Source organism: Bos grunniens, chromosome 9, assembly GCF_055505025.1.
Source record: "Bos grunniens cultivar Pamir isolate PY7600 chromosome 9, Bosgru_T2T1.0, whole genome shotgun sequence".
Lineage (NCBI taxonomy): Eukaryota > Metazoa > Chordata > Mammalia > Artiodactyla > Bovidae > Bos > Bos grunniens.
The window spans coordinates 27,552,487-27,577,483 of NC_141173.1; the positions used below are offsets into that span (position 1 = coordinate 27,552,487).

Genomic DNA, 24,997 nt, shown 5'->3' on the forward strand with positions numbered 1-24,997 from the left:
GAAAAACCATAGCTTTGACTATATGGACCTTTGTCGGTAAAATAATGTCTCTGCCTTTTAATATGCTTTCTAGGTTTGCCATAGCTTTTCTTCCAAGGAGCAAGCGTCTTTTAATTTCATGGCTGCAATCACCATCTGCAGTGATTTTGGAGCCCAGGAAAATAAAGTCTGTCACTGTTTCCATTGTTTCCCCATTTGTTTGCAATGAAGTGATGGGACTGATGCTGTGATCTTTGTTTTTTGAATGTTGAGTTTCAAGCCAACTTTTTCACTCTCCTCTTTCACTTTCATCAAGAGGCTCTTTAGTCCTCTTCGCTTTCTGCCATACGAATAGTGTCACCTGCATATCTGAGGTTATTGATATTTCTGGCAGTCTTGATTCCAGCTTGTGCTTCATTCAGTCCAGCATTTTGCATGATGTATCCTGCATATAAGTTAAATAAGCAAGGTGATGATATATAGCCTTGACGTACTCCATTCCCAGTTTTGAACCAGTCTGTTTTTCCATGTCCAGTTCTGACTGTTGCTTCTTGACCTGCATACAGATTTCTCAGGAGACAGGTAAGGTAGTTTGGTATTTCCATCTCTTTAAGAATTTTAAAGGTTTGTTGTGATCCACATAGTCAAAGGCTTTAGCATAGTCAGTGATGCAGAAGTAAATGTTTTTCTGGAATTCTCTTTTTTAATGATCCAACGGATGTTGGCAATTCGATCTCTGGTTCTTCTACCTTTTCTAAATCCAGCTTGAACATCTGGAAGTTCTCAGTTCATGTACTGTTGAAGCCTAGCTTGGAGAATTTTGAGCATTACTTTGCTGGTGTGTGAGATGAGTGCAATTGTGAAGTAGTTTGAACGTTCTTTGGCATTCCTGTCTGTAGCTATATACCAAGCTGAACTGCCTTGCGGGATCCTCCTGGTTCATGATAGTGAAATTGTCATTGGCATAAAGGAGAATCCTCATCTTTCCATTTTCCTGTTGTAAAAGGGCATATTCCAGCCCCATGAAAAATACCAGTTTATTTATTACATATGAGATAAAGAGAAGATGGGCTTCTTGTGATTTAATGAAATAATGTTTTAAGAAGTACCTTTCAAATTATGCTCCCTCCCCAGCCTCCTGCAGAAAACAATGATAGCTGAATCTAAATACTTTCTATCAAGTAACACCTTTGGAGTTGGACACACTTTGCTATACACCTGAAACTAACACAGCATTGTAAACCAAACAATACCCCAATAAAACTGAAAAAAAATTCAGTCCTGATAATGATATTGGTCAAATTACTTCTGATGCAAATGCAGCTGAATAATGGGCTGCTGCTGCTGCTGCTGCAAGTCACTTCAATCGTGTTTGACTCTGTGCGACCCCATAGACGGCAGCCCACCAGGTTCCTCGGTCCGTGGGACTTTCCACTCAAGAGTACTGGAGTGGGTTGCCATTGCCTTCTCTGCAATAATGGGGCTAATGTTCCCAAATATATACTTCACTGGATTTGTGTGAAGATCAAGTGAGAAAGTATATGAAACCCCTAAGTGTCTGGCACATAGTAGAAATTCAATAAATGTTGGCTCCATCCCTCTCATTATAATTTAGGGTTCTTAACATAATTCTGGCCAAAATTCTGAGAACAGATCTGAAATCATTTGAGGTTCTGCCTTACAGTGTGTCACTGCTGAATTTCAAAAGCATTCTGCCAAAGGAATTGTGATTTTAAAATTTCTCCTCCACTTGTTATTAAACATTTTTGAGCACAAAGAAAGGACCAGGAGCTACACAGATGTTCCTGTTTCCTTAAAAAAAAAAAAAAATTCCAGAAAAAAGCTTTTGTTTTTGTCTTTCATTGAAGGGGAGGAAAGGAATTGGATTTTTTAAATTTAAATTTATTTATTTTAATTGGAGGCTAATTACTTTACAATATTATATTGGTTTTGCCATACATGAATCCACCACGGGTGTACATGTGTTCCCCATCCTGAACCCCCCTCTCACCTCCCTCCCCGTACCATCCCTCTGGGTCATCCCAGTGCACCAGCCCCAAACATCCTGTATCCTGCATTGAACCTGGACTGGTGATTCATTTCTTATATGATATTATACATGTTTAATGCCATTCTCCCAAATCATCCCACCCTCTCCCTCTCCCACAGAGTCCAAAAGACTGTTCTGTACATCTGTGTCTCTTTTGCTGTCTCGTATACAGGGTTATCATTACCATCTTTCTAAATTCCATATATATGTGTTAGTATACTGTATTGGTGTTTTTCTTTCTGGCTTACTTCACTCTGTATAATAGGCTCCAGTTTCATCCACCTCATTAGGACTGATTCAAATGTATTCTTTTTAATGGCTGAGTAATACTCCATTGTATATACGTACCACATCTTTCTTATCCATTCGTCTCCTGATGGACATCTAGGTTGCTTCCATGTCCTGGCTATTATAAACAGTGCTGCGAAGAACATTGGGGTGAATTGGATTTTTTTAATCTTTCTGTTTGCATTAAAGTATAGTTTTTAATTGAGAAGTTTGAAGTAAATGACAATAAGATACAAAATTATTCAAATAATAAGTCCAAAACAGCCTTTCTTTAAAACTGTTATGAACTCCTAGTTGCATGAACACCTTTCTAGACCAATTATTATGCCTGAATGTAAACCACTAAGATGTTTAGGTTCTGATCTGTAGGTTGGGAAATAAGTGATTTTTTTTTTTCCCCAAAATCTCCTCTGAGATCATCTTTCCTTTTGTTGACTAAGTGAACATCAATATTTTTCCCCCATAAATATTCAACTTAGTGGCTTCACTACCTTGACCACACTAGCTGTAATATCGGGAAATTAATTTAACCCTTTGGGATACTTTCATATTCCTTTATATAAAAGAATATGCCAGATTAGATGAACTTCCATGTTTCTCCTGTGTTTGAAATACTGTGAATCTATGTAGACCTTATCTGTGTGTGGAAAGAAGTGGTCTGAGTTGGTAACTGACTTAGATTAAAAAGGACATGGGCTAAAGTGCTCTGTCTTCTCTAACTTTGGCTGTCAGAGTGTTTGCCTGACTCATTCTGATTTAAGGGCCTGCTGTGCGTCTAGCATTTGCTAGACTCTAGGAATCCATAACCAACAATATCCGCCCTCATGGGCTTTGATGTTTGGTCAACAGAGGGAGATATAAAGCTAATGTATAACCTGTAGTACGTATAGGATTTAGTTTGAAGAGAGAGAGAGAAAATAATAGCTGTAGTATCACTAGCAAATAACTGAAATTGGACTTTCTGCATGTCAAAAAATGTTTCTTTTAGCCAATTTCCTCTTTCCAGAGCTATTAATAATGTTTTCAGGGCAGAACCGAGACCAGCTATCAGAGGGTGGGTATATTTGAGATTTCTGCTCAGTATGCTGTTGTGCAACGGGTCACGCTCAGTTTCTAACGATCATCAACTGGAAACCAACTTCATTAACCACTGAGTAATTACTAACACTCTCATGAATAATGGTCAAGGTAATTTTAGAAACAGCCATTTAGCTGACACATCAAAGGTGACCAAACATGTCTCACAAAGTAATGACTCTGACCAGTGAAAAATTAAACCACATCCTCTCATCAATTTGTTTTCAGATCAGTTAATGGAGTCTCCTACAGAAAAGGTTTTATTTTTACTTTTCTGGCTTTGTTTATATGACCTTGATTGGGACAGAGGAGAGGGTTTCAGATAGAATATTGGCAGTGATGCTGTCAGTGGTTCTCAAACCTGTTATTCTGGTGACCTTGTGGAAGCTCCCTGTGATCCCCCATACTGAATATCACCTTCACCTGCAAGAACTTAGGTGTGATGTCTGTGACTTTGGAAGTATCTTTTCTTTGCTTGTTTCAACTCTTTAGGAAATAATCGTGTTCTCACCTAAGAAATAGTCTTGAGATACTGGAATCTGGCAGAAAAGAAGGATGATGAGAAAAAAAAAGGAATGTCAGAGACTAAGACAAATAAGAGATAGGAGGTCAACAGACAAAGTCCAGGGTAAAAGCTTAGAGCAGGTAGTAGCATTGCTTTGTGGACTCTCTTTGTAAAACAAAGGAAAGCTCCTGATACAAATTTCAATTATAAAGTCTTCAACTATATTATGTAAATGCAATTCATAGCTATAAACAAAGCCATGTTCCCCACTTTAACAACAGACTGATAGTACTAATACCGTTTTGTCTTTTTATTCTCTTATCTAGTTTAGTTCCATGGCTCACCTTTATTTACAACCCTGAAACACTGACTTACAAACACTTCCGCTTCCCTTGCCCACTTCCTTCTCAACTACCTGGAAAAACCTAGACTAATCAAGCTTGTCTGCCTACTCCATGCCTGCAAGACAGCCATGCTGTGACATTATTCATAACCACAAATTCCAAGACAGCAATCCATGATATTCTGCAATTCTACTTTAATTCTTGAATATATTAGGTTTCATGCTCTCAAACACCTCTCTCCTCAATGTTCCCTCACTTTCCTCTTTTACTGCTAGCTACTGATCTTGCCTAATATATCATCAACCAACACCAAGAAAAGGGAATGTTCTTATTTTCTACCAAAATTAAAATGTTTGACTCTGAACCCATGTTTTCGCTTTCATTCTTTTACAATGGATAGTGTCCCAGTTTCTATCAAAGGCCAACCCCTCCACCTGTGCTTCGAAGCTCATCACCATTTCTTTCCCAATGACTTTGTTCCTTAAAGTTTTACCACTCCTGCATAGTCAATTTCTTGCTTGATTTTAGATCAAAAAGATACATATTAAAAACTTTTAAAATCTTTCATCTTAAAAGTCATCCTTTTAGAAGGCTAGAAGCATTGAAACTATGGTAACAATGAGCACGCCTAGGGCCAGATGAGAGTTTCTAAATACCATTCTTCAATCAAAAGAACCAGGACTCTATGGAGAGCTGGCTGACTCCAGGACTGAATTAGTCAAAATTCATGATGAGCTTCCTGCGGTGCCAGTAAAGAAGGAAATGTACACACATTTAGGTACACACATACATACTCAGAAAAGAATTGTTAAAAAGGAAAGAAAAATAAGGATTGGGACAAATATACAGGTCATAGGAGGCAACCTGAAAAAGCCTTCAATGGCTGAAGTTAAAACAGCCTGAGCAACAGAATAAATGATAGCAGTGAATTAAAAAGATACAAAACCAATACAATATTGTAAAGTTAAAAAAATTAAATTAAAAAAAGATACAAATAAAAGAAAATACAATAAATATCCGAGAGCTCATATGGATATAAATAACTGAATACTGAGGTGCCTAAATAAATGGGGAAAGAAGTGATGTCACTTTCCTCGAGAAGAATGAACTTCTCGTAATAAATACAGGTTGGACAAGGAAAATAAAAAGTACCATTGGAATGCTTCAGTAATACCTGCCACAAGCAAGATTCGCCAATGGAATTAAAATTTCTGAGCAGAAGTTTGAGAAACAGGATTCTTTCATGGACTCAAAGTAACTTCTCCCAAACATTTACTAATTACAAAGGGAAAAATAGTCACATTACAGAGGCAAGCCATGGGAGACACCACCTTAACCGTGTGGTTATGCTCAGATAACCAGAGATACAGTTTGACACAATGCATTCTCTGATTTGAAGCACTGAGAAGGGCATATGGCCTCTGTGGTATCCTCTTCAATAATACATATACTCAATCTAATCATGAGAAAATATCAGACAAGCCCCAAAGGAGGGACATTCTACAAAATACATCTTGTACTCCTAAAAAGTGTCAAGGTCATGAAAGGCAGGGGAAGACTGAGGGCCTGTCACAGATTGGAGGAGACCAAGGAGGCATGACAGCTAGATGCAAAGTGGGATCCTGGATTTGATCCTGGAAAAGAAAAGGCATTTATCAGAACGCTCCATATGTTCTGTACTTCAGTTAATAGTATTGCACCAAGGGTAACTTTTTGGTTTTGATAAATGCTCTCTAGCGCTATTACAGGTGGTGCTAATGGTAAGGAACCTGTCTTGAAATGCTGGGGACATAAAAGATGTGGGTTTGATTCCTGGGTTGGGAAGATCCCCTGGAGGACGGCATGGCAACCCAGTCCAGTATTCTCGTCTGGAGAATCCCATGGACAGAGGAACCTGGCGGGCTACAGTCCATAGTGTTGCAAAGAGTAGGACGCAACTGAAGCGACTTAACATGTACGCACTCTAGTTCTATCAGATATTAACATATTAGGGGAAGATGGGTGGAAGGTATATGGGCACTCTGTCCTATTTCTGTAATTCTTCAGAAAGTCTAAAATTAAAAATTTTAATAAAATAAAATAAAAAATAAATCTAAATTAATAAATCAAAATAAAAAATTAAAAAGCCACTCGACCTAATATCTCGTTCCAGCTATCATAGAGCATAGCTCTAAGAGTGGCCAGTGGCTCCTGACTCTTCTCACCTTCAGCCAGACTTTGGGTGGACCCAGTGTCCATTCAGTCCCATATAGGCAAAACTAGTGGTTCCTTCTTTACCCCCATCTACCTCCATCTCTCAGTTGCAAGTAGTTTACAAAGCTGATAACATGCCCTTCCTTGAAACATTATCATCTCTTGGCATCTATGGCATCACTCATTCCTGGTTTCCTATGTCATTTATTCTGTGCTCCTCAGTCTCTTCTGATTCACTCTCTTCCTCTGGAAATGCAGCAGCTTCCAAAATGTTGTCCTTGGCTGTCATCTTTTCTCTGCACTTCCTCCCTCATTGTTTATCCACTTTCATGGTTTGCAAAGCTTTAAACATGCTTACTGCTCTGCCCTTTTCTCTGTCCGAAGGTGACAGTCTTTGATTGCCTGTGGATCTTGGTTTTCTTCTTCAGTAGCGAGGGTCAGGTAAAGACAGAGGGGGCACGTGAATTTTGTAGCTGTGTCTCTAGAATATTCCACAAGTCTCCATTTCAGTGAAAAGGAGAGGCAAGATCTGATCCATTCAGTATTTTCTAGGGTGACCACCCATATACCTCTGGAAGAATTTAATTCCATTCCTGGCCCAAACCAATCCTATTATTGCTTCCTATTACTTTCTAATTCAAAGAAACATTTTCTTTCCTAATATCTTTCAGAGACCACACATAATAAGAGCACAAGTTAATAAGATTCATATACAAATGAATTTCTAGTTCAGAGATGAGATTATTTCTATTTTATCCCCACAAATTCACCAGTATAATGCAGACTGGACTGGATCAATTCCTTGGCATATTTTGCTTAGGAGACTTGGCGATATGTTAACATCCTCTGCTCCCGTAAGAAAGAGGAAATATCACCTGTTTAGCATCATGGGCTTTTGAGGGTTTACAGCAAATGTCTTAGAACAATAATGCTGAATCCAAGAAATGTTAGGAGATTGTAACATTCTCAAAAAGAAATTCATGGTTTTTCACTGACCTAAATGGCTATCAGCTTGTACTGATGTGTGTAGAGAAAGTGTGGGAAGTGGGGGGTGTGGAAAGAGAATGGAAAGCAATTAACTAAGGCCCCATGCTTTAGCCCAGGCAATACTGATGGAATTAGACTGCAAGCACAGTGAAAGAAAAGAGGAAAAGGGCCTACAGATACACTGAACTTTATATTCTTACCAGTGGAGATCAAGTTCTCAAAATGATTTCTGCCCCTCCCTTGATTCTTAGTTTTTGAAATACATTTTTTCAGCAGAATGTAATAGGACAGTTGGCAAACAAATAGTATACTACTGGGGTTTAAGTACAATTTTTAAACAGCTGGCTCTGTGTATAACAAATGTCAGTTTTAGGCTCCAGCTGTTCCGAATAGGTTTGTTCCTAAGCTACTGACTGAACAAATGTAAAGTATAATTGTTTTGTAATGTTCCAGACTTTAAAAATAATTTCTCTATGTATTTATAGTTGAATGGTCTTGTAAATATTTTTATATATCTAAAATGTTACAGTAAAAATAACTAAGAATACTTCATAGTATTCAATTAGTTTGTGTATATTAGACACTTCCACCAAAAAGCAGGATTTCCCTGGTGGTTCAGACAGTAAAGAATCTAACTGCAATGCAGGAGACCTGAGTTCAATCCCTGGATTTGGAAGATCCCCTGGAGAAGGGGATGGCAACTTGCTCCAGTATTCTTGGCCTGGAGAGTTCTATGGACAGAGGAGCCTGGTGGGCTACAGTCCATGGGGTCTCAAAGAGTCGGACACGACTCAGTGACTTTTACATCACATCAAAAAGCAACAGAATGCCCTCTTTCCACTTTACTTGCACTACTAAAATGTCAAAATCAAAGATTTTAGCAAAGACAAAAGCTGGTCATATTCTAACAATTTATGGAACCCTTGCATTTTAGGCATTTCTCTAATACCATTTGTAGTGTATAACCAGTTCTTACTTGGTTTCTCTTTAAAATCGAAAATATCTCTTTCTTCACATAATTAATTCTAAAATGAACCATATTATGTGTCCAAATGAAAATGTGAAACAAAATCTTGATATTCATATACAATAGTTCTGTGACTTGCCAGTGATTCCTTTATATTCAGATATTCTGTGTGCTGGTTCATCTCACTTGTCCAACAGAAAAGGAAAAGGCTTTTGTGCACTTTACATTCAGAAACCTCAATGCTTTACATATCCAATCTGTGATGCTGAGAATGCGCCTCTGGGTGTTTTTGAAATGAGTTACCACTTTCTCTTCACTCACCTCTCTGTCTGAAATTTTCTACTCGCTATTGTCTCCTCTGTCTCCATCTCCATTTTCTCAAACGAAAGCACTTCTCTAAAGCCTAGTTTAAATATTTCCTGCTCATTGATGATTTAAGTTCTCAAGCCACAACGAGTTCCTCTATTCCACCATTATTAGAATAAGGCTGCAAATGTCTTGAGGGTGTGCTATGGACTGATTGTATCCCCATCAAACTCATATGCCAAAGCCTAATCCCCAAATGCCATGGTATTTGGAGGCGGGGCTTCTGGGAGGTGAGTCGCTCATGAGGGCAGAGCCCTCATAAATGAGTGCCTTTGATAAGAAGAAACACCAGAGACCTTGTCTCTACTCTCTCAGCTACATGAGGATACAAGGAGGAAACTAACACTGAAAACCAAGAAACAGGTTCTCATCACACACTAGATCTTCAGCACCTTGATCTTTGGATTTCTAAGCTTCCATTACTGTGAGATATTAATGAATGTTGTTTAAACCACTCATCGAGGCTACATTTGTTATCGCAGCCTCAACTGCCTATGACAGGATAGAATCTTATTTACTTCTGTTGCATCTCCCAACAGGTTCCATAAATAAAGACACACTAGGTGAGACAGAATACACACGCATGCACACACACACATATATATCCTAGATAACTTGAGATTTTGCTCAGGTCCATCTGAGTACTGACCTTTGAGGACATAGCATTGCTGGTGATGAATAAAATTTAGTTTCTCAATGAATTCGCAGAAGTTTTCATAACTCTAGGTGAACAGTATCTGCATGGAGAGTATCACCAATAACTGCTTGTCATGTTTGGGAACTAAAGAACCATGGTGGGACACTAAGTATCAAAATAAGGGAGCAAAACCACATCAGTATGCTCTTCTATTCTTGTTCCGCCTGTTAACTTCTACTAAGTTTTGTGTTCTTGGCTCAATAAATCTGAAATTGCATGTGTGTGAGATTAACAATATCACTGGCACGTTGACCCATATACTATTCTTTATCCATACTATTCTTTCATTTTATATATAACAACAGAACTCTGATCAGAAATAAAGCATATAAGAAATCAGAAAGCAACAAATTGGTATTTCTATGTGCTGTTATTTTTCTGAGAAACCTCGTTCAAAATAGAACATTAAAAATAGTTGAAGAATAGAGAGCAGCTTTAAATGTTGCTGTTTATTTCTAATGTGTCATTAGAATATACAGTATCTGTCACTAACACAGAATCAAATAATCAAATTTAATGGCAGAATTCCTGAGACTAATGTTTGTGTCATTTCATTTTGTAGTTGTTTTGTGGGTAAGTGAAAGCCAATTTTACCAATTATATTACCATCATTTAGCACACTGCACATAAACAACTTTATCAGTGTCATCAAGTAAAGTAGTTAGCATTGATGGGTACACACCAAGATAGGAAATCAGCTATAATAATAAATTATACACACATATATATATACACAAGATTATATAGTATTTATATGTATATCTTCAAGATATACTCTTTCCAAATTATTAATTATAACTCAAAAATGGAGAAAACAATAAATAAGTTGATGTTTGTCAAATAATAAACACTTAGAAACATAGCCTGTGCTGGAAATTGTCTCAGTCATCAAAAGAATATCACCGTAAGATTTGACTGATAGCTGTGACTAGCTGTGTTGCTGAAATGTATCTGATGCTGTCCCCACCACTCATCTTACTTCTTCCATAGACTTGATCCATTGCTTATGTTTATGGGAAAGGGCTATAGTTTTATCAGGGAGAAGAGAATGACATTCTAGAATTTTCATCATTTCTATCCTTTCTAATGAAAGGAAGTCAGTTCTCCTTTCTAAGTGTTTGAGATTATTTTCAAGTCAGACAGCTTCCAGCTTCCATTTAAAAGAGCAAGTGACTCAAGCTATTTTCAAGGCAGGCACTGGAACAATTCTGCATACACAATATGTGTCATAGTGAGTGGAATTCAGTCCCAAACCTCTGGAGGCAATTCAGTTTATGAAATATTTCAGTATTTCCTCTCCCCCTTTATAAAAAGAAAGTGATAAGACCTAATAGAAGAATTTTAAGTCACTGCCTAGAGAGGGAGAAAAACTGATTCCTCCATGTTTTCCTTGATGTGTCATTTACAGCTTTAAAGGAATCTACCTATGCAACTCTTGGCCATCAAATTATATTCATCTTAATCTAGGGATATTCAAAAAGGCTTCTGGAAAGTACTAGGATTTAAAATGCACTTGAAATCTTGATTATATCAACTTCAATCCTTAGTTTAAAAGCTAAGAAAGATAAGTTTCAGGAAGAGAAGTAGGGCAGTTAAGAGGTTCCCACGTGACTGTAGTGTCACTGGCTGACTTCCTGTTCCCTGGGTCTGGCAGCTCTTTGGAGCTGAGTCTCTGTGGGTTCTTCCAGGACACTGATCCATGGTAGGTCTCTCAAAATGCAGTTTCCTTGACCAATGCAAATGTAGTCTAATTCCATCCTGGGATTCTAAAGGCCTACCTGAAGTTCTTCTCTACCAAGAACTGCTTTGGGTTTGCTTTCACAGGTTTTCTTTTTTCTTTTGTGTTTCCCACCTAGAGAAGTCCCTTTAGCGTTTGTCATAAAGCTGGTTTGGTACTGGGATTGACACATGTTGTGAAAGTGAAAGTGTTAGTCACTCAGTCATGTCTGACTCTTTGGGACTCCATGGACTGTAGCACGCTAGGCTCCTCTGTCCGTGGGATTCTCCAGGCAAGAATACTGCCATGCTCTTCTCCCAGGGATCTTCCTGACCTAGGGATTGAACCGGGTCTCCTACATGGCAGGCAGATTCTTTATACCACTACCATCACCTACACTGCTAAAATAGATAACAACACCTACTGTACTGCCAGGGAACTCTACTCATTACTCTGTAACATAATGAGTAGAATCTAAGAGAAAGAATCTAAAAACCAGTGGATATATGTATACGTGTAACAGATTCACTCTGCTGTACACCTGAAACTAATACAAGATTGTAAAACAACACACCCAATAAAAATTAAAACAGAAAACTGTTAATCTCCATAAGGCCTCCTTTGATAGACTCTAATGTGAACTTTGGGCTTCCTAGGTGGCTCATTGGTAAAGAATCTGACTGCTGATGCAGGGGACAAAGGTTCGATCCCTGGGTTGGGAAGATTCTCTGGAGAAGGAAATGGAAACCCTCTCCAGTATTCTTGTCTGAAGAATTCCATGGGCAGAGGAGCCTTTTGGGCTACCATCCATGGGGTCACAAAGGGTTGGACATGACTTAATGACAAAAAAACAACAACCTTCAGCTGGCTGTCCCTCTGAGGAAAATACATCTGTTCCTTGGAAAGCAAGGATGAATTTTACCTCAACAAACATTGGGAACAGGCTGAAACAAAGGCAGTAACCACTCTGCTCACTCTTTGGTCAGGCCTACCTGGCTTGTTTTTACCTTAGAGATTTCTCATCAAGGGTTAGACACTAGTGCCCACTAATAGCACAACTCACAGCTCAACTTCAAGGGGCCAGCTGAAGGCCCTTCTTGTCTTCAGGAGTACCACACCCCTTCCCCTAGGGGAGAGGGGCTTTCCTCCTCCCTGGAGCTCTCCACCAATAGCTTCTCCATCTTCTCTTCTCAAATCCCATAATCTTATACCCCTGTCCACTTAATGTGGACTTGGAGTTTTGTATTGCTTTCATAAATTCTACTTATAGGTTTGTGCTGTTTCAGAATTCAACATCTTTTCTGTTTTTGCTCATCAGTCAGAATTTCTAATTTAATATTATATCATACATTATTTATTTAAACCATCTAAAACCAATCAACAGCAATATTTTCTCCTGGAGAATTTTTATTAAACATCCAATTGGGTCACCGATTGGTAAAAGTATGTTTTCTTCTGAAGTTATATCTAATAAAAATAAACATCAGTTTTCCTTTTACAATGAAGAGCTCACTAAGCCTTTGGGCAATTAGTATTGAAATTAAGTACATAATGAGTTATTACTAATATATAGTTTATGATGTGCTTGTAAAGATATTAATTATTTGGTTAGGTAGTGAAAGAATTAGTTGTATAACAGCATGTAGAGTTTCCCAAGGAAAATGGAATACCAATTGTGATTAAGATGACAAAACATCTACCATGTTTCTTAATTTTTGGAACAGTTGGTATGCATGGTGTATACCATTTAAATTCTAGTAAAGCCGTAAACATGGGCAACATATCTAGTAAAAAGAAATATTCCTTTGACTCACAGTGGTATTTTGATTATTTTTATTATTATTTAATATTCACCAAGCAACCATGCTGAGCAAGGCTCTAATTTAATGTTTATCAAGTGCTGTTAAGTACTGAGATAAAGAGGACCAATCTAGGATTAATGTATTTTGAAATTCAGACTATCTATTCATCAAAATGTTCGGTGAACACATATTTCTTTTTTTAATTCTTCTTTTAAAAGTTTGATTATTATGAGTATCATGTTTTTACAGTCAGCTTTTTCTTTAGTCAAATAAGAACCTGAGTAACTGTTGCATTATATTGATGACCATGAACTTATGATAAACAAAGCCAAAGTTGGGGAGCTATTAAACTTGATTTGGGGCTTATAAAGACCCTTTTGAGGTCATCCAATCTTTTCTCCTGTCTTTAGTATTTTAGATATACAGTGTTGTTATTTCACTGAGGATTTTAAGACTGAGAAGTTTCCTTATCTAATATAAACTTAGAGTCTGTGTCTTGCTTTTTATTTTCTGTTAGGCAGTTATAAAGGTCTTGAAACAGAACTTGGAATCAGACCTGAGTTTGTGTGTCTGCTCTACCTGTTTGTTACCAGTTGATCAAAACACCTACTCAAGAGTCTGTTTCTTTGTTTAAGTGAGGTTAAAAATATCAAACTTTCAGAAACCTGAAATAATTTATATGAAAACTATAAAATCATATACTAAGTATCTTAATTTTTTCCCACTTGCCTACTACCACACTTTATTTTCCTTGAGCCTAAACGATAACAGGAGGGCATCCCTGGTAGATCAGTGGTAAAGAATCTGCCTGCCAATGCTGGAGACATGGGTTCAACACCTGATCTGGGAAGATCCCGCATGCCATGGAGCAGCTAAGCCCCTACACCAGGACTACTGAGCCTGTGCTCTAAAGCCTGACTTGGAGCTACTGATGTACCACCACTACTGAAGCCTGCTCGCTGTAGAGCCCATGCTCTGCAACAAGAGAAGCCGCTGGGCAAGGAGGAGCCAGCTTACCGCAACTGGAGAGGAGCCCTCACTTGCTGAAACTAGAGAAAAGCCAGAGCAATGGAAATAAAAGCAAAATTAAGCAAATGGGACCTAATTAAACTTAAAAGCTTTTGCACAACGAAGGAAACTATAAGCACGGTGAAAAGACAGCCTTCAGAATGGGAGAAAATAATAGCAAATGAAGCAACTGACAAAGAATTAATCTCAAAATATACAAGCAACTCCTGAAGCTCAATTCCAGAAAAATAAATGACCCAGTCCAAAAATGGGCCAAAGAACTAAACAGACATTTCTCCAAAGAAGACATACAGATGGCTAACAAACACATGAAAAGATGCTCAACATCACTCATTATCAGAGAAATGCAAATCAAAACCACTATGAGGTACCATTTCACGCCAGTCAGAATGGCTGCTATCCAAAAGTCTACAAGCAAAATGCTGGAGAGGGTGTGGAGAAAAGGGAACCCTCTTACACTGTTGGTGGGAATGCAAACTAGTACAGCCACTATGGAGAACAATGTGGAGATTCCTTAAAAAACTGGAAATAGAACTGCCTTATGACCCAGAAATCCCACTGCTGGGCATACACACCGAGGAAACCAGAAGTGAAAGAGATACATGTACCACAATGTTCATCGCAGCACTGTTTATAATAGCCAGGACATGGAAGCAACCTAGATGTCCATCAGCAGACGAATGGATAAGAAAGCTGTGGTACATATACACAATGGAGTATTACTCAGCTATTAAAAAGAATGCATTTGAATCAGTTCTAATGAGGTGGATTAAACTGGAGCCTATTATACAGAGTGAAGTAAGTCAGAAAGAAAAATACCAATGCAGTATATTAACACATATATATGGAATTTAGAAAGACGGTAAAGATGACCCTAGATGTGAGACAGCAAAAGAGACACAGATGTAAAGAACAGACTTTTGGACTCTGGGAGAAGGTGAGGGTGGGATGATTTCATAGAATAGCATTGAAACATGTATATTATCATATGTGAAATAGATCACCAGTCCAGGTTCGATATATGAGGCAGGGTGCTTGGGCTGGTGTGCTGGGATGACCCAGGGGGATGGGATGGGGAGGGAGGGTCAGGATGGGGAACACATGTACACCCATGGCTGATTCATGTGAATTTATGGCAAAAACCATGACAATATTGTAATTAGCCTCCAATGAAAAAAAAAAAATACACCCCAAAATAAATAAAATCACATTAAAAAGATAACAGGAAATTTTAGAGTATTTTGACTGTTAAATTCCCGCAGTTTTATTTAACTGGAAATGAATGGTGCTGCTATAGCTATTCAAATTATGAAAATAAGACTATCAAAGATAAATTAATACTTTTTTTTGAAAGGATCCCATTTCCTTTTACCTTCTATTTACATTGCAGTGTTTGTTTTCCTCATTTTTTGAAATTCATGGTCACTTTTATTTATCTAAAATTTAAGTTTTAAATGCATTTTCTTAATCCTAGATGATAAATTGCTAAATATATAATTGTCTCCTTTCTAGATAATCAACATACTGAGTCATTATGGTTACATCATTTAAAAAATAAGCCATACATTGCATGAACTATTTACTACAAGCAAGCTTAAACATATAATGAAAAGCAAATGTTAAACTGTCCATCGATGAAATGCAGCAGTAGACTGAGCACATAATGGTCCTATCCAGATGCAACTTGAAAGATGTGAACACAAGTCTCTGATGGACGTCTCCAAGGAGACGGATGCCAGTGTTAGGAAAATGACTTAAACAACTGCTAACGGGGGTCTCCCCAGTGTGTGTCACAGATGGGGTTGGCAGAAAATACTGGTGGGTGTTTAAAAAACATGACCCAATCCTTCCCTAATTGAGGAGGCTTCTAATTGGGTAATAATTGGTTTTCACAGTTGAATGTCACAGTATTCAAGACATTTGCCAATGTATTAACATTAGCTCTAACACTAAGCAAAACACATACTTTCTCTCAAATGCATCTTTCTGTACACACTTTTCTTAAATATATTTTATAATATTGGTCAGAATTATAGGTGTTTATGTTAACTGAATACTTCCTATGTTCCATGCACTGGGCTAGTCCTTTATATTAATTAACCCACTTAGCAACTTATATATGGTTCCCTTCTCTTTTTATTTGTAAAAATGTGGAAACTGGAGCTTTTAGACATTAAATCAGTTGCTCATTTGCCTTCTATCTTACCTCTCATGTGTCTGACTGAAATATTCAATATGTTAACCTCTAAGGTAACTGCCTGCCATGCTAAAATGCTGTATAGTCCTCTGGAGAGGATTTTTAAAAGTCAGTAATACTGACATGTTTTTAAATCATCATTAGCAATAGTAAACATACTTTAGAAATACAGGTTCAAACAAAGGTGTTTAGGTGTGTGTCTGTAAAAGTGGAAATACCTCTAGGAAGAGCATGGTAAAATTTATTGAGTTCTAAATACTTTCTAACACATTATGCCATTTTCTCTTCATGAAAACACTGTGGAGTATATGTGCTTATCCCAGTTTCACAGACATGTAACTGAGGCTTAAAGAAGTAGTATAAAATTTACATATTATCACACAGCTAGTACACACCTAAGCTAGGATTAAAACTTAGGTCAGGTTGACTGTAATACTTTTGTTCTCAAGCACTATAGTGAACTATTTTCCTTTGAAGAAAGGAAATTGGATCATTACAGATATGCAAAAATGGTCAGTGATGACAAAGAAGAAAAAGCTTTCTAAGTAAGTGCTAGCATATTTAATTAAAGAAAACAATTTTCAAAGAAAAAAGCAAATTACAAAATTAGTTGATTTAGACTTTTGAGTATTAATTTCTTAATTTGAATTTTTAATTGCCTATCTGTATATCAAAATGACTGGAGTTGTGCTCTGTGAAGAAGTTGCCTTGTCATAGGAAATCTGTCTGAAATTTAATTCATAAAACTTTTAAGTATTTGCACAAATTAATTGAATTGGTTTCTTGATAGTCCAGTATATCCTGCTATGCTTTCTGGCTACATCATTAATTTGCTCAGAAATCAAATATAAAACCCACATCCTTTCTGCTATGGAAAACACTGACAATGTTTAATGCATAAATATGTTAAAACCTTGGTGTTTAAATAAAAAATTTAAGGCTGACTAGAATATGGCTTGAAAAACCTAAGAAAATTTGCCATTTTCTTTCTTGAATCACTATTAAGCATATATATTAAAACTGAATACATGAAAACATAATTAAAATTGTTCTTGCAGGATTTTGACAAGTTTTAAAGTAACAAATAAATTACCTAGATTTAATTCATATTATAAAATATTCTCGTGGAGAATTTATTCCAGATAATTAATTAATTTGTATATATGCAAAAGGAAGGCCCTAAAAGTGAATGCAAGCATACATGCATTCTTGAATAAATGAGTGAATGGAAACAGTATTTTGAGGCTGACCAGAATATGGGACAGATATTGGCCTCACTAATGGCTTTGACCCAGAATATTTAACTGAGAAAAGTGATATGATTATTCCGAATCACAGTTCTCTCATCATTGAACAAGAGTAGTAGTATACTATGTCCACAGAGTTTCTAACTTGTACTATGCATTAGGAATATAGAAATATATTCCTATGAATATGTAAGGGTCATATATAAGGGTCATAAACATATGACCCTTGCCTTATTCTTCATCCCAAATGAAATTAATTTCATGGAAAAGTCTGATAGAAATTAGCTAAAAGAATGCATGTATAAGAACCTCGATGTGACAAATGAAGAAATAACTTCTGTTACAGAAGAGCAATATTATAAAACATAAGCAGAAATAACAATTGACTATAAAATATGCAATTAAATATTTTGAAAATTAAAAAATGCTCATTGAATAAATAAGAACTAAAGATGGATAAATCTAGTTTAACTGAGCTAATGAGAAGATAAATGTATTAGAATATAGCACAGGAGAATTAATTCAGAATGCAACACAAGAGACAAATTATTAAAATTGCACTAAAAAGAAGTTAAGAGACACAATTAACAGTATGAGCATATTTTCAAAGGCAAAATTGAGTTTTCAGTGGAGAAAATGGAGACAATGGCAGAGAAATAATACTTGAAAAACAGAATTTTCCAAATGGATATGTTTTCAAATAGAAAAATGTTAACACATTACATGGATGGTACATATAACAATGATCTCTGATATAAAAAGAAAGAAAAAAAGGATGTTTTAAGATGGAAAGCAAAAATTATTTGCAGAGGGAAATAATCAGACCAAGAACAGATTTTTTTTTTCACATGCTAGAAGAAAACTGAATAATATCTTTATAATTCTAAGTAAGCTTAGACATTTGTGCCCAGCTAAACTGTCATTGGAATGAAGGTAAAATAAAGACATCTCAGAAAATAACTAAGGTAGTCATCCCTACAGACCATTCCCCTGCCAAAAAAATTATTGAAAGATGAACTTATCAAGAAGAAAAGCAGACACAGAAGAGAAGATGGTCTGTAAGAAAGTAGAGCTCACATACAGAATTAAACTTACATGTTAGATTTAATCAACTATGGTGTGCAAAAGAGTGGGAAAAAGATAGCACTAAATATTTGAAATAAGTGAAGAGACTATAAAAGTGAATAAATAGGATATTATTATTCCACTCACTGCTTAGAAGATACATTTGTGAAAAGTCAAAATGACATAAGAACAGTGCAGATTGTGAAGAATCTGCCTGCATGCAGTGTGGGAAATCCAGGTTTGATCCCTACGTTGGGAAGATCCCCTGGGGAATGGCTACCCACTCCAGTATTATTACCTGGAGAATCCCCATGGACAGAGGAGCCTGGAGGGCTACAGTCCATGGGGTTGCAAAGAGTCAGAGACGACTGAGCGAGTAACACACACACATTAAAAATAAGGTAATTAAAAAGATTTTCCAGGTAATATTAGTAACAAGCACAATAGTTACCACCAAGATGCAGCCATATTATTCTCAGGCAGTACAGAATTTAAGCAAAAGGCATCAATCGGGATAAAAAGACACAGTACATATGAATAAAAGGGAATATTTACAAGGCAGATACAATAATCATGAACTTGTGGCTAACATGGTGGAACATAGATGGGAGACAGAGAAATAGGAACAAAGAATCCAGCAGAATTTGATAAAGTGATGGACAATTCCACAATTAGAGAGAAACTGAAAAATTAAGCACAAGATAAACAGATTTGAAAAACAAATGTTTTGACACTCATGTAGTTATACATTATATACACCTGTGTGTATAAAATTACTGCACCCAATAAAGTGAAAGTGTGTGTTTTTAAAGGTATCAAAAAAGCATATACTAAAGCAGGCAGCAGAATTCATGGAGTAAAACAAACTTGTGGGGCTGTAACCATGGGTATGCACCAGATTCAACCAAAGAGAGGGCAGTAAGAAGACTATAGATGTTCATTGTTTAAATCGATTATATCTCACATGGAATAAGCTAATTCAGGTTCAACAGATGAACGCCAAGCTACTAGCTATGGCTTGAAGAACTTTAATGTCCTCTTCTACCAGCTCTAATCTCAATGTGAGATTTTTCCCACGTTCCTTCTAAAACACAATTAACAAGAATGAGGCCGCAGTGAGCTTGCAGAGCCCACACACGGGGACAGAAGAGCACAGTGGCTTTGCAGAAAAAAGCCTAAGAGTAGACAGCCATCGCTTTTGCCCTGTGTTCATGGAAACGGCTTTTTCCCTTCCATATGGTCCCAGAGGTGGCAGCCAAGTTTCTGTACGTCGGGGTGGGGCAGCCATTATGTTTACAGCTCACCCACACAGTGGCCTTTCTTCACAGAGCTGAAGTGTCAAATAAGCGAATTTGCCCTGGACTCTAGCTGTGTAATGTGTGCTTTGCTGTGAGCCATGCTTATTTGCTCTTATTTCACATCTGTTTTGCCTTTCTGTTTACTTGTCTGTTTGTTTGCTACATGGATCCCAAAGGGGAAGGTATTTCATGGAAACATGGGAAAAAATGAAGCCAAAATCCTGTGAGATGCAGTGAAGGAGCCTGATAATCTACAATTCCAGTCTTTGAAGCCTGGCAGTTTCCCAGCCCTTGAAGTGCATGAAATACCCCTGTGTCGTTATGATAAATTCTCCTTTTGGGTTAGCTAGCTCATGCATTTTCCTGTTAGTAGCAACTGGGAGAGTCCTAACTGATTCAGGCCAGGCCAGAAAGGAATGGGGCTGACTGCATGGAAGGGTTCAGGAGGTAGTGCTTGGGGCACGTGTCACCTGGCACATCTACCTCTGGGCATCCCCACACCGGACCTGGGCATTCAGTGGGCAGCAGGAGGCTGCCAAGGAGGCATAAAGTGAACCCCGCTAGAGGACCTGGGGAGGACACTGCAGTGATAATTTCTACTTTAGGAGCTTTGCCCAGGGCTGACCTGCTTAAGGTGCAAACATAAATAAATCATATACAATAAAGACTCTGTTGCCAAGAGCTGCAGGGCAGAAAATATTTAGGGAGCCTTGCTAAAAAGAAACCATTTCATGTTTGCAGTTTTACAGTTCTTATTTCCCTTGTTTCATATGTGTTTCTGGCATTCGATACTCATTACTTGGGAGTTTGAATTTCTTATTGAGTGATTTCTCAGTCAATGGTTCCCCTCCACTTGTAAACTCCAGCCCTGCCCTCTGCTGTGTGGCTCCGTGGAAGGGCAATCTCCCCGGGCCTGCTCTCTGACCTGCCCTGACCGGCTGCCCATCAGTAGGTGGTGTGTCAGCATCCTCTGCCTTATCCCCAAGTAGAATAATGATTCATTTCTTCCATAAGTCAGAACAGTTGCTTCACACCAGAGGGAAGCAGTGAGGAGGAAGGGCGGGCATTCATAGTCCTGTCTTCCTGAGCTGCCCCCGTTCCCTCCTCACTAGACCGGGGGAAAAAAAATAAGAGAGAGACTTGCAGGCTGTTGTCAATGCAGCAGTCTGAGCTCCAGGCATCTTTCAGCAAAAATTGAACTTTCATCAGAGCCAAACTTACATGGCAATTATTTCAGGTCACTGGTATTATCATTGTATCCTTCAGTGTAAACAGACACACAGAAAGTGACAGTAAGTCTAATGAAGTATTGGTTTTGGAGCATTTAAACAGCCCCAGTCCAGTATTTCTGAAGGGCAACCTGGTGATTCATGCACTGTAATTTCTAAGGTTTTCTCATTAGAGGAAGTCATTGGCTTTGTTTACTTTTGCACTCCAGTAAACGATTCAGAGATGCCTCACCACAGCTAACACTCTGCAATACAACTGTCACGCTTTAAAGGCCAGTGATATAGCATTGAGAAGAAATAGAACCAGTGACTGGAGTACTGACTACAGATAAACTAGTCAACTGAATTACAAATTCAGAAATTCAAGGCGATTTAATTACCAAGCCAATCAACCAGTCTTTCTGCAGAGTCTCTGGTGAACTCAGCAGTGCGCTAACTCCTGCACTAGATAAAAAGTGGATTGGATGTGATCCTTGCCCTGAAGCAGCTTAAAGTCTTGTTGGAAAACTACAATTAGTTTGGGTAAAGTCTTAGAGAAAAAAGAATCTGCCTGCAATGCAAGACCCATAGGAGATGCAGTTTCAATCCCTGGTTCCAGAAGATCCCCTGGAGGAGGAAATGGCAACCCACTCCAGTATTCTTGCCTGGAAAATCTCATGGACAGAGGAGCCTGGTGGGCTACAGTCCATGGGGTTGCAAAGAGTCAGACTGAACACGTGAGCACAAATGTTATGGTAAGATTGTCAAATGCTGTAAGGGTTGAGAGAGGACAATGTGGGTTGGGAAAAGAAAATCACATGAAGAAGGTGCCACACAAGGACTGGTGACATGAGGCCAGTGAAGAAAAGAAGGTAGTGGACACCAGGCAGATGCAGTCATGAGAATGAAGCCCGAGTGTTTTTCTTACATATTTTAAAGTTTGCTTCCTTGAACAAAACACTAAGGTATTCAGAAATCTAAACCAACCTATATGTCATTCTCAAAAATAGCCATCGACTTTTGGTATCACATGCATGGCATAACCAGATATAAATCTCCATGAAACACTGGGCTGATTTGGTGAATTTCAATTTAATTGAAATTGAAAGGAAAACAACCCCCAAACACCCATGTACCACAGAAGCACTGATGGCCATTATTTGATTCTTTACTGTCTGAGCCACCAGGGAAGCCCAAGGGCAATTATAATAGTCCATAAATGCAGGACCAAGCGTCTCTGTGAACACCGGGCTAAATACTTTACATACGTTATTTTTCACACTCTAAGTAAAGTACTCCTGTTAGAACCACTTACAGATAAAGACACACAGATAAAGAACCTGAGATATTGATAGATGGCATCAGACACTGGTAGTGGTGGAAGAAGATATAAATCCTAGCTAGGAACCTAGCCTCTCCCTACTTACGAAAGCCATATCAACTAATCAACAGAAACTTTAAAATTGCCATAATCTTTTCAACACTGACCTAGGTGTGCTAGTGAATACAAAATATATTGTACTTTACTATGTCTCAAGCCTCAATTTACCTGAGTTAAAATGAATATACAAGAAAGCTAGGGATAAATACATATTAGTAATGAAGGCAGGCAAGACATTTTGATGGAACTCTGAGAGAAGCAATGCTGATTCTAATAAGAGAGATAAAACTCAGATGACGGGTGGGGAGATTTGGGAGAATAGCATTGAAACATGTATATTATCATGTATGAAACGAGTCGCCAGTCCAGGTTCGATACACGGTACTGGATGCTTGGGCCTGGTACACTGGGAGGACCCAGAGGGAGGGTAGGGGAGGGAGGAGGGAGGAGGGTTCAGGATGGGGAACACGGGTATACCTGTGGCGGATTCATTTCGATATTTGGCAAAACGAATACAATATTGTAAAGTTTAAAAATAAAATAAAAACTCAGATGACTTAAATGTGGAAGGATGTATACTTTGGAAAGTTTATGGAGACCATCATTTAAGTGGTAAGATCCATAGAAGCAGAAGAGAATATGAACATAGAATATTTATACAACAGTTTCTTAGAATAAGCCTTGTTACTGGCAGATGACAGGGAACCCACACTAATCAAAGTGGAAGGGCTTTGTTCACTTGGGACAAGTCACATCTTTCAAGAACAGCATCAGATTTTAAGTGCAAGGGATTGGGTAAGGCAAGAACAATTATGAAAAGTTAAGATGAGGCAAAAATAAACCTGCCTCTGTTGGCCCTGGTAGTTCAAGGAGACCATATCCTGGGTGTTCTGTCACTACTGGGCAAGACGTGAAAGTCGCTCGTGTCCGACCTTTTGTGACGCCGTGGACTATACAGTCCACAGGATTCTCCAGGCCAGATACCGAACCCAGGTCTCTCACTTTGCAGAAGGATTCTTTGCCAGCTGAGCCATCAGGGAAGCTTGGGCAAGAGATACTGGTTTCCATTTGCTGAGCTATTTTGCTGATTGACTGAAGGGAAATCCTGCCTGAGAGGGAAGCCAGTGAAGAGAGATTAAGAGGACAGGTGCAGCCTTGGCAACATTCTTCAAGCTCCTACATCTAGTTGGCCCTGGGTGTATTCTTTTTTTTTTTTTTTGTAACATAAGCATCTCCTCTGTCCTCTTGCCCATAATTTTGTTTTATTGTTTATCCTAGTTTGATTTGAGTTGCTGTTACATAACACCATAATAGTATATATGTTAAAGCAGAAGTTGATGCTTGGCACTGAGATTAGTATCAAGGTGTAACATGATTTCTTTACCATATAGGAACATATAATTGACCACTGCCAAGATAATCAATCATTTATAGTGAGTCAAACATTAATATAATTTTACCATGAAATATGCCCCAAGCCATATTCTTGAGCCTAGAGGGCATATGTTTTCTGAGTTATCTGGTTGTTTTAAATTCAAACTTGTTTTTCAAAATAAAGTTCGAGCTTTATTCCTAACTAAATATTTCTATCTGAAAACTTCAATTCAAGAATCTCTTCTAACTCTAAAATCCTGTGAATCTGTAATCTTAGTTTATCCTACATAGCATCTCTTAGTTGTTTTTAAAATAATCTTTGCTGGCTGTTGATTTGTATTGCTAGCTTCTGCATAGTAAAGAATAGCTTATTTTTTTTAAATTAAGTAGTAGGTGCAGTTGTATACTTGGTTTCCTTAAAAGATAGAAAAAGTTATGAATCCTCCAAAAGTTAGTTTCATATCCCACAAGGCACTGATTTTAGATAAACTTACAGCACCAAAGACTTGATAATATTTCTCTATGTGTATAATCTCCATTATTGAAACTATTACAGAGTAGCAGGTTTTTAGAACAAATGGGCTAAAATGATCCAGTGACATTTAAATTTAAATCAATTATATTTAAGGAACTGTGTTGGGTGAGCAAATACTTAACACATTTTTACAAGGTATCAAACCTCTTGTGAATGTTTACTTAAAAAGGCAATAATGCTGTACTATGGTATTTGACCCATTGTTTAATAAAAACGAAAAGTACATCCATCAGTACATGTAAAAGAAATCTCAGATAAATAGGGGGCAAAGCAAGGCACCGAGGTAAAATAAGGAACAATGCTTTCCGTGGCAGAAATGTCTAGATTCCTTTTATTCTCATTTCTTCACAGCTGTTGAACACATCTTTCTGTCTCTGTCCCAGTGGTACTATCTTTATTCAGGCTATCAGTGTCTCTCAATGGGTTGCCTAAACAGCCTCTTCATGGATCCCGCTACTCTAGCCTTTATTCCCTCCAAGCAAATCTCACATTGCCACTGATCTTCCCCAGCGTGAAGCTAATCATACTACACTCCTCCTTTCCAAGTGCCCTTCGGGTGGAGTTTAAACTCCTTGGCATGAGTTGCATGGTAGTTAATAATCTGCTGGCTACGGACTCACCAACTTCACTATTTGCCTGGTAAGCCTAACTCTCTTGCCCCGTGCACCCTTGCTCAGTCCTGTTTGCCTTC

At 37.9% G+C, this 24,997-nt stretch overlaps 1 protein-coding gene and 1 long non-coding RNA gene across 6 annotated transcripts in view; one reads left to right on the top strand and one right to left on the bottom strand.

Annotated features, from left to right (window-relative positions):
- NKAIN2 (sodium/potassium transporting ATPase interacting 2) overlaps positions 1-24,997 on the bottom strand; it is a 1,179,899-nt gene that overhangs the window by 306,034 nt on the left and 848,868 nt on the right. The window contains exon 5 of one of the 3 annotated variants that reach the window (XM_086317027.1): positions 3,634-5,877. The exons of the other annotated variants lie outside the window; for them this stretch is intronic. Coding sequence (XP_086173153.1) covers positions 5,782-5,877 — 96 coding nt within the window. The 3' untranslated portion in view covers positions 3,634-5,781. Of the gene's footprint in view, positions 1-3,633; positions 5,878-24,997 lie in introns of those variants that run through there. 3 annotated transcript variants of the gene reach the window in all.
- LOC147365720 (uncharacterized) overlaps positions 1-24,997 on the top strand; it is a 219,257-nt gene that overhangs the window by 121,429 nt on the left and 72,831 nt on the right. The window lies entirely within an intron of this gene.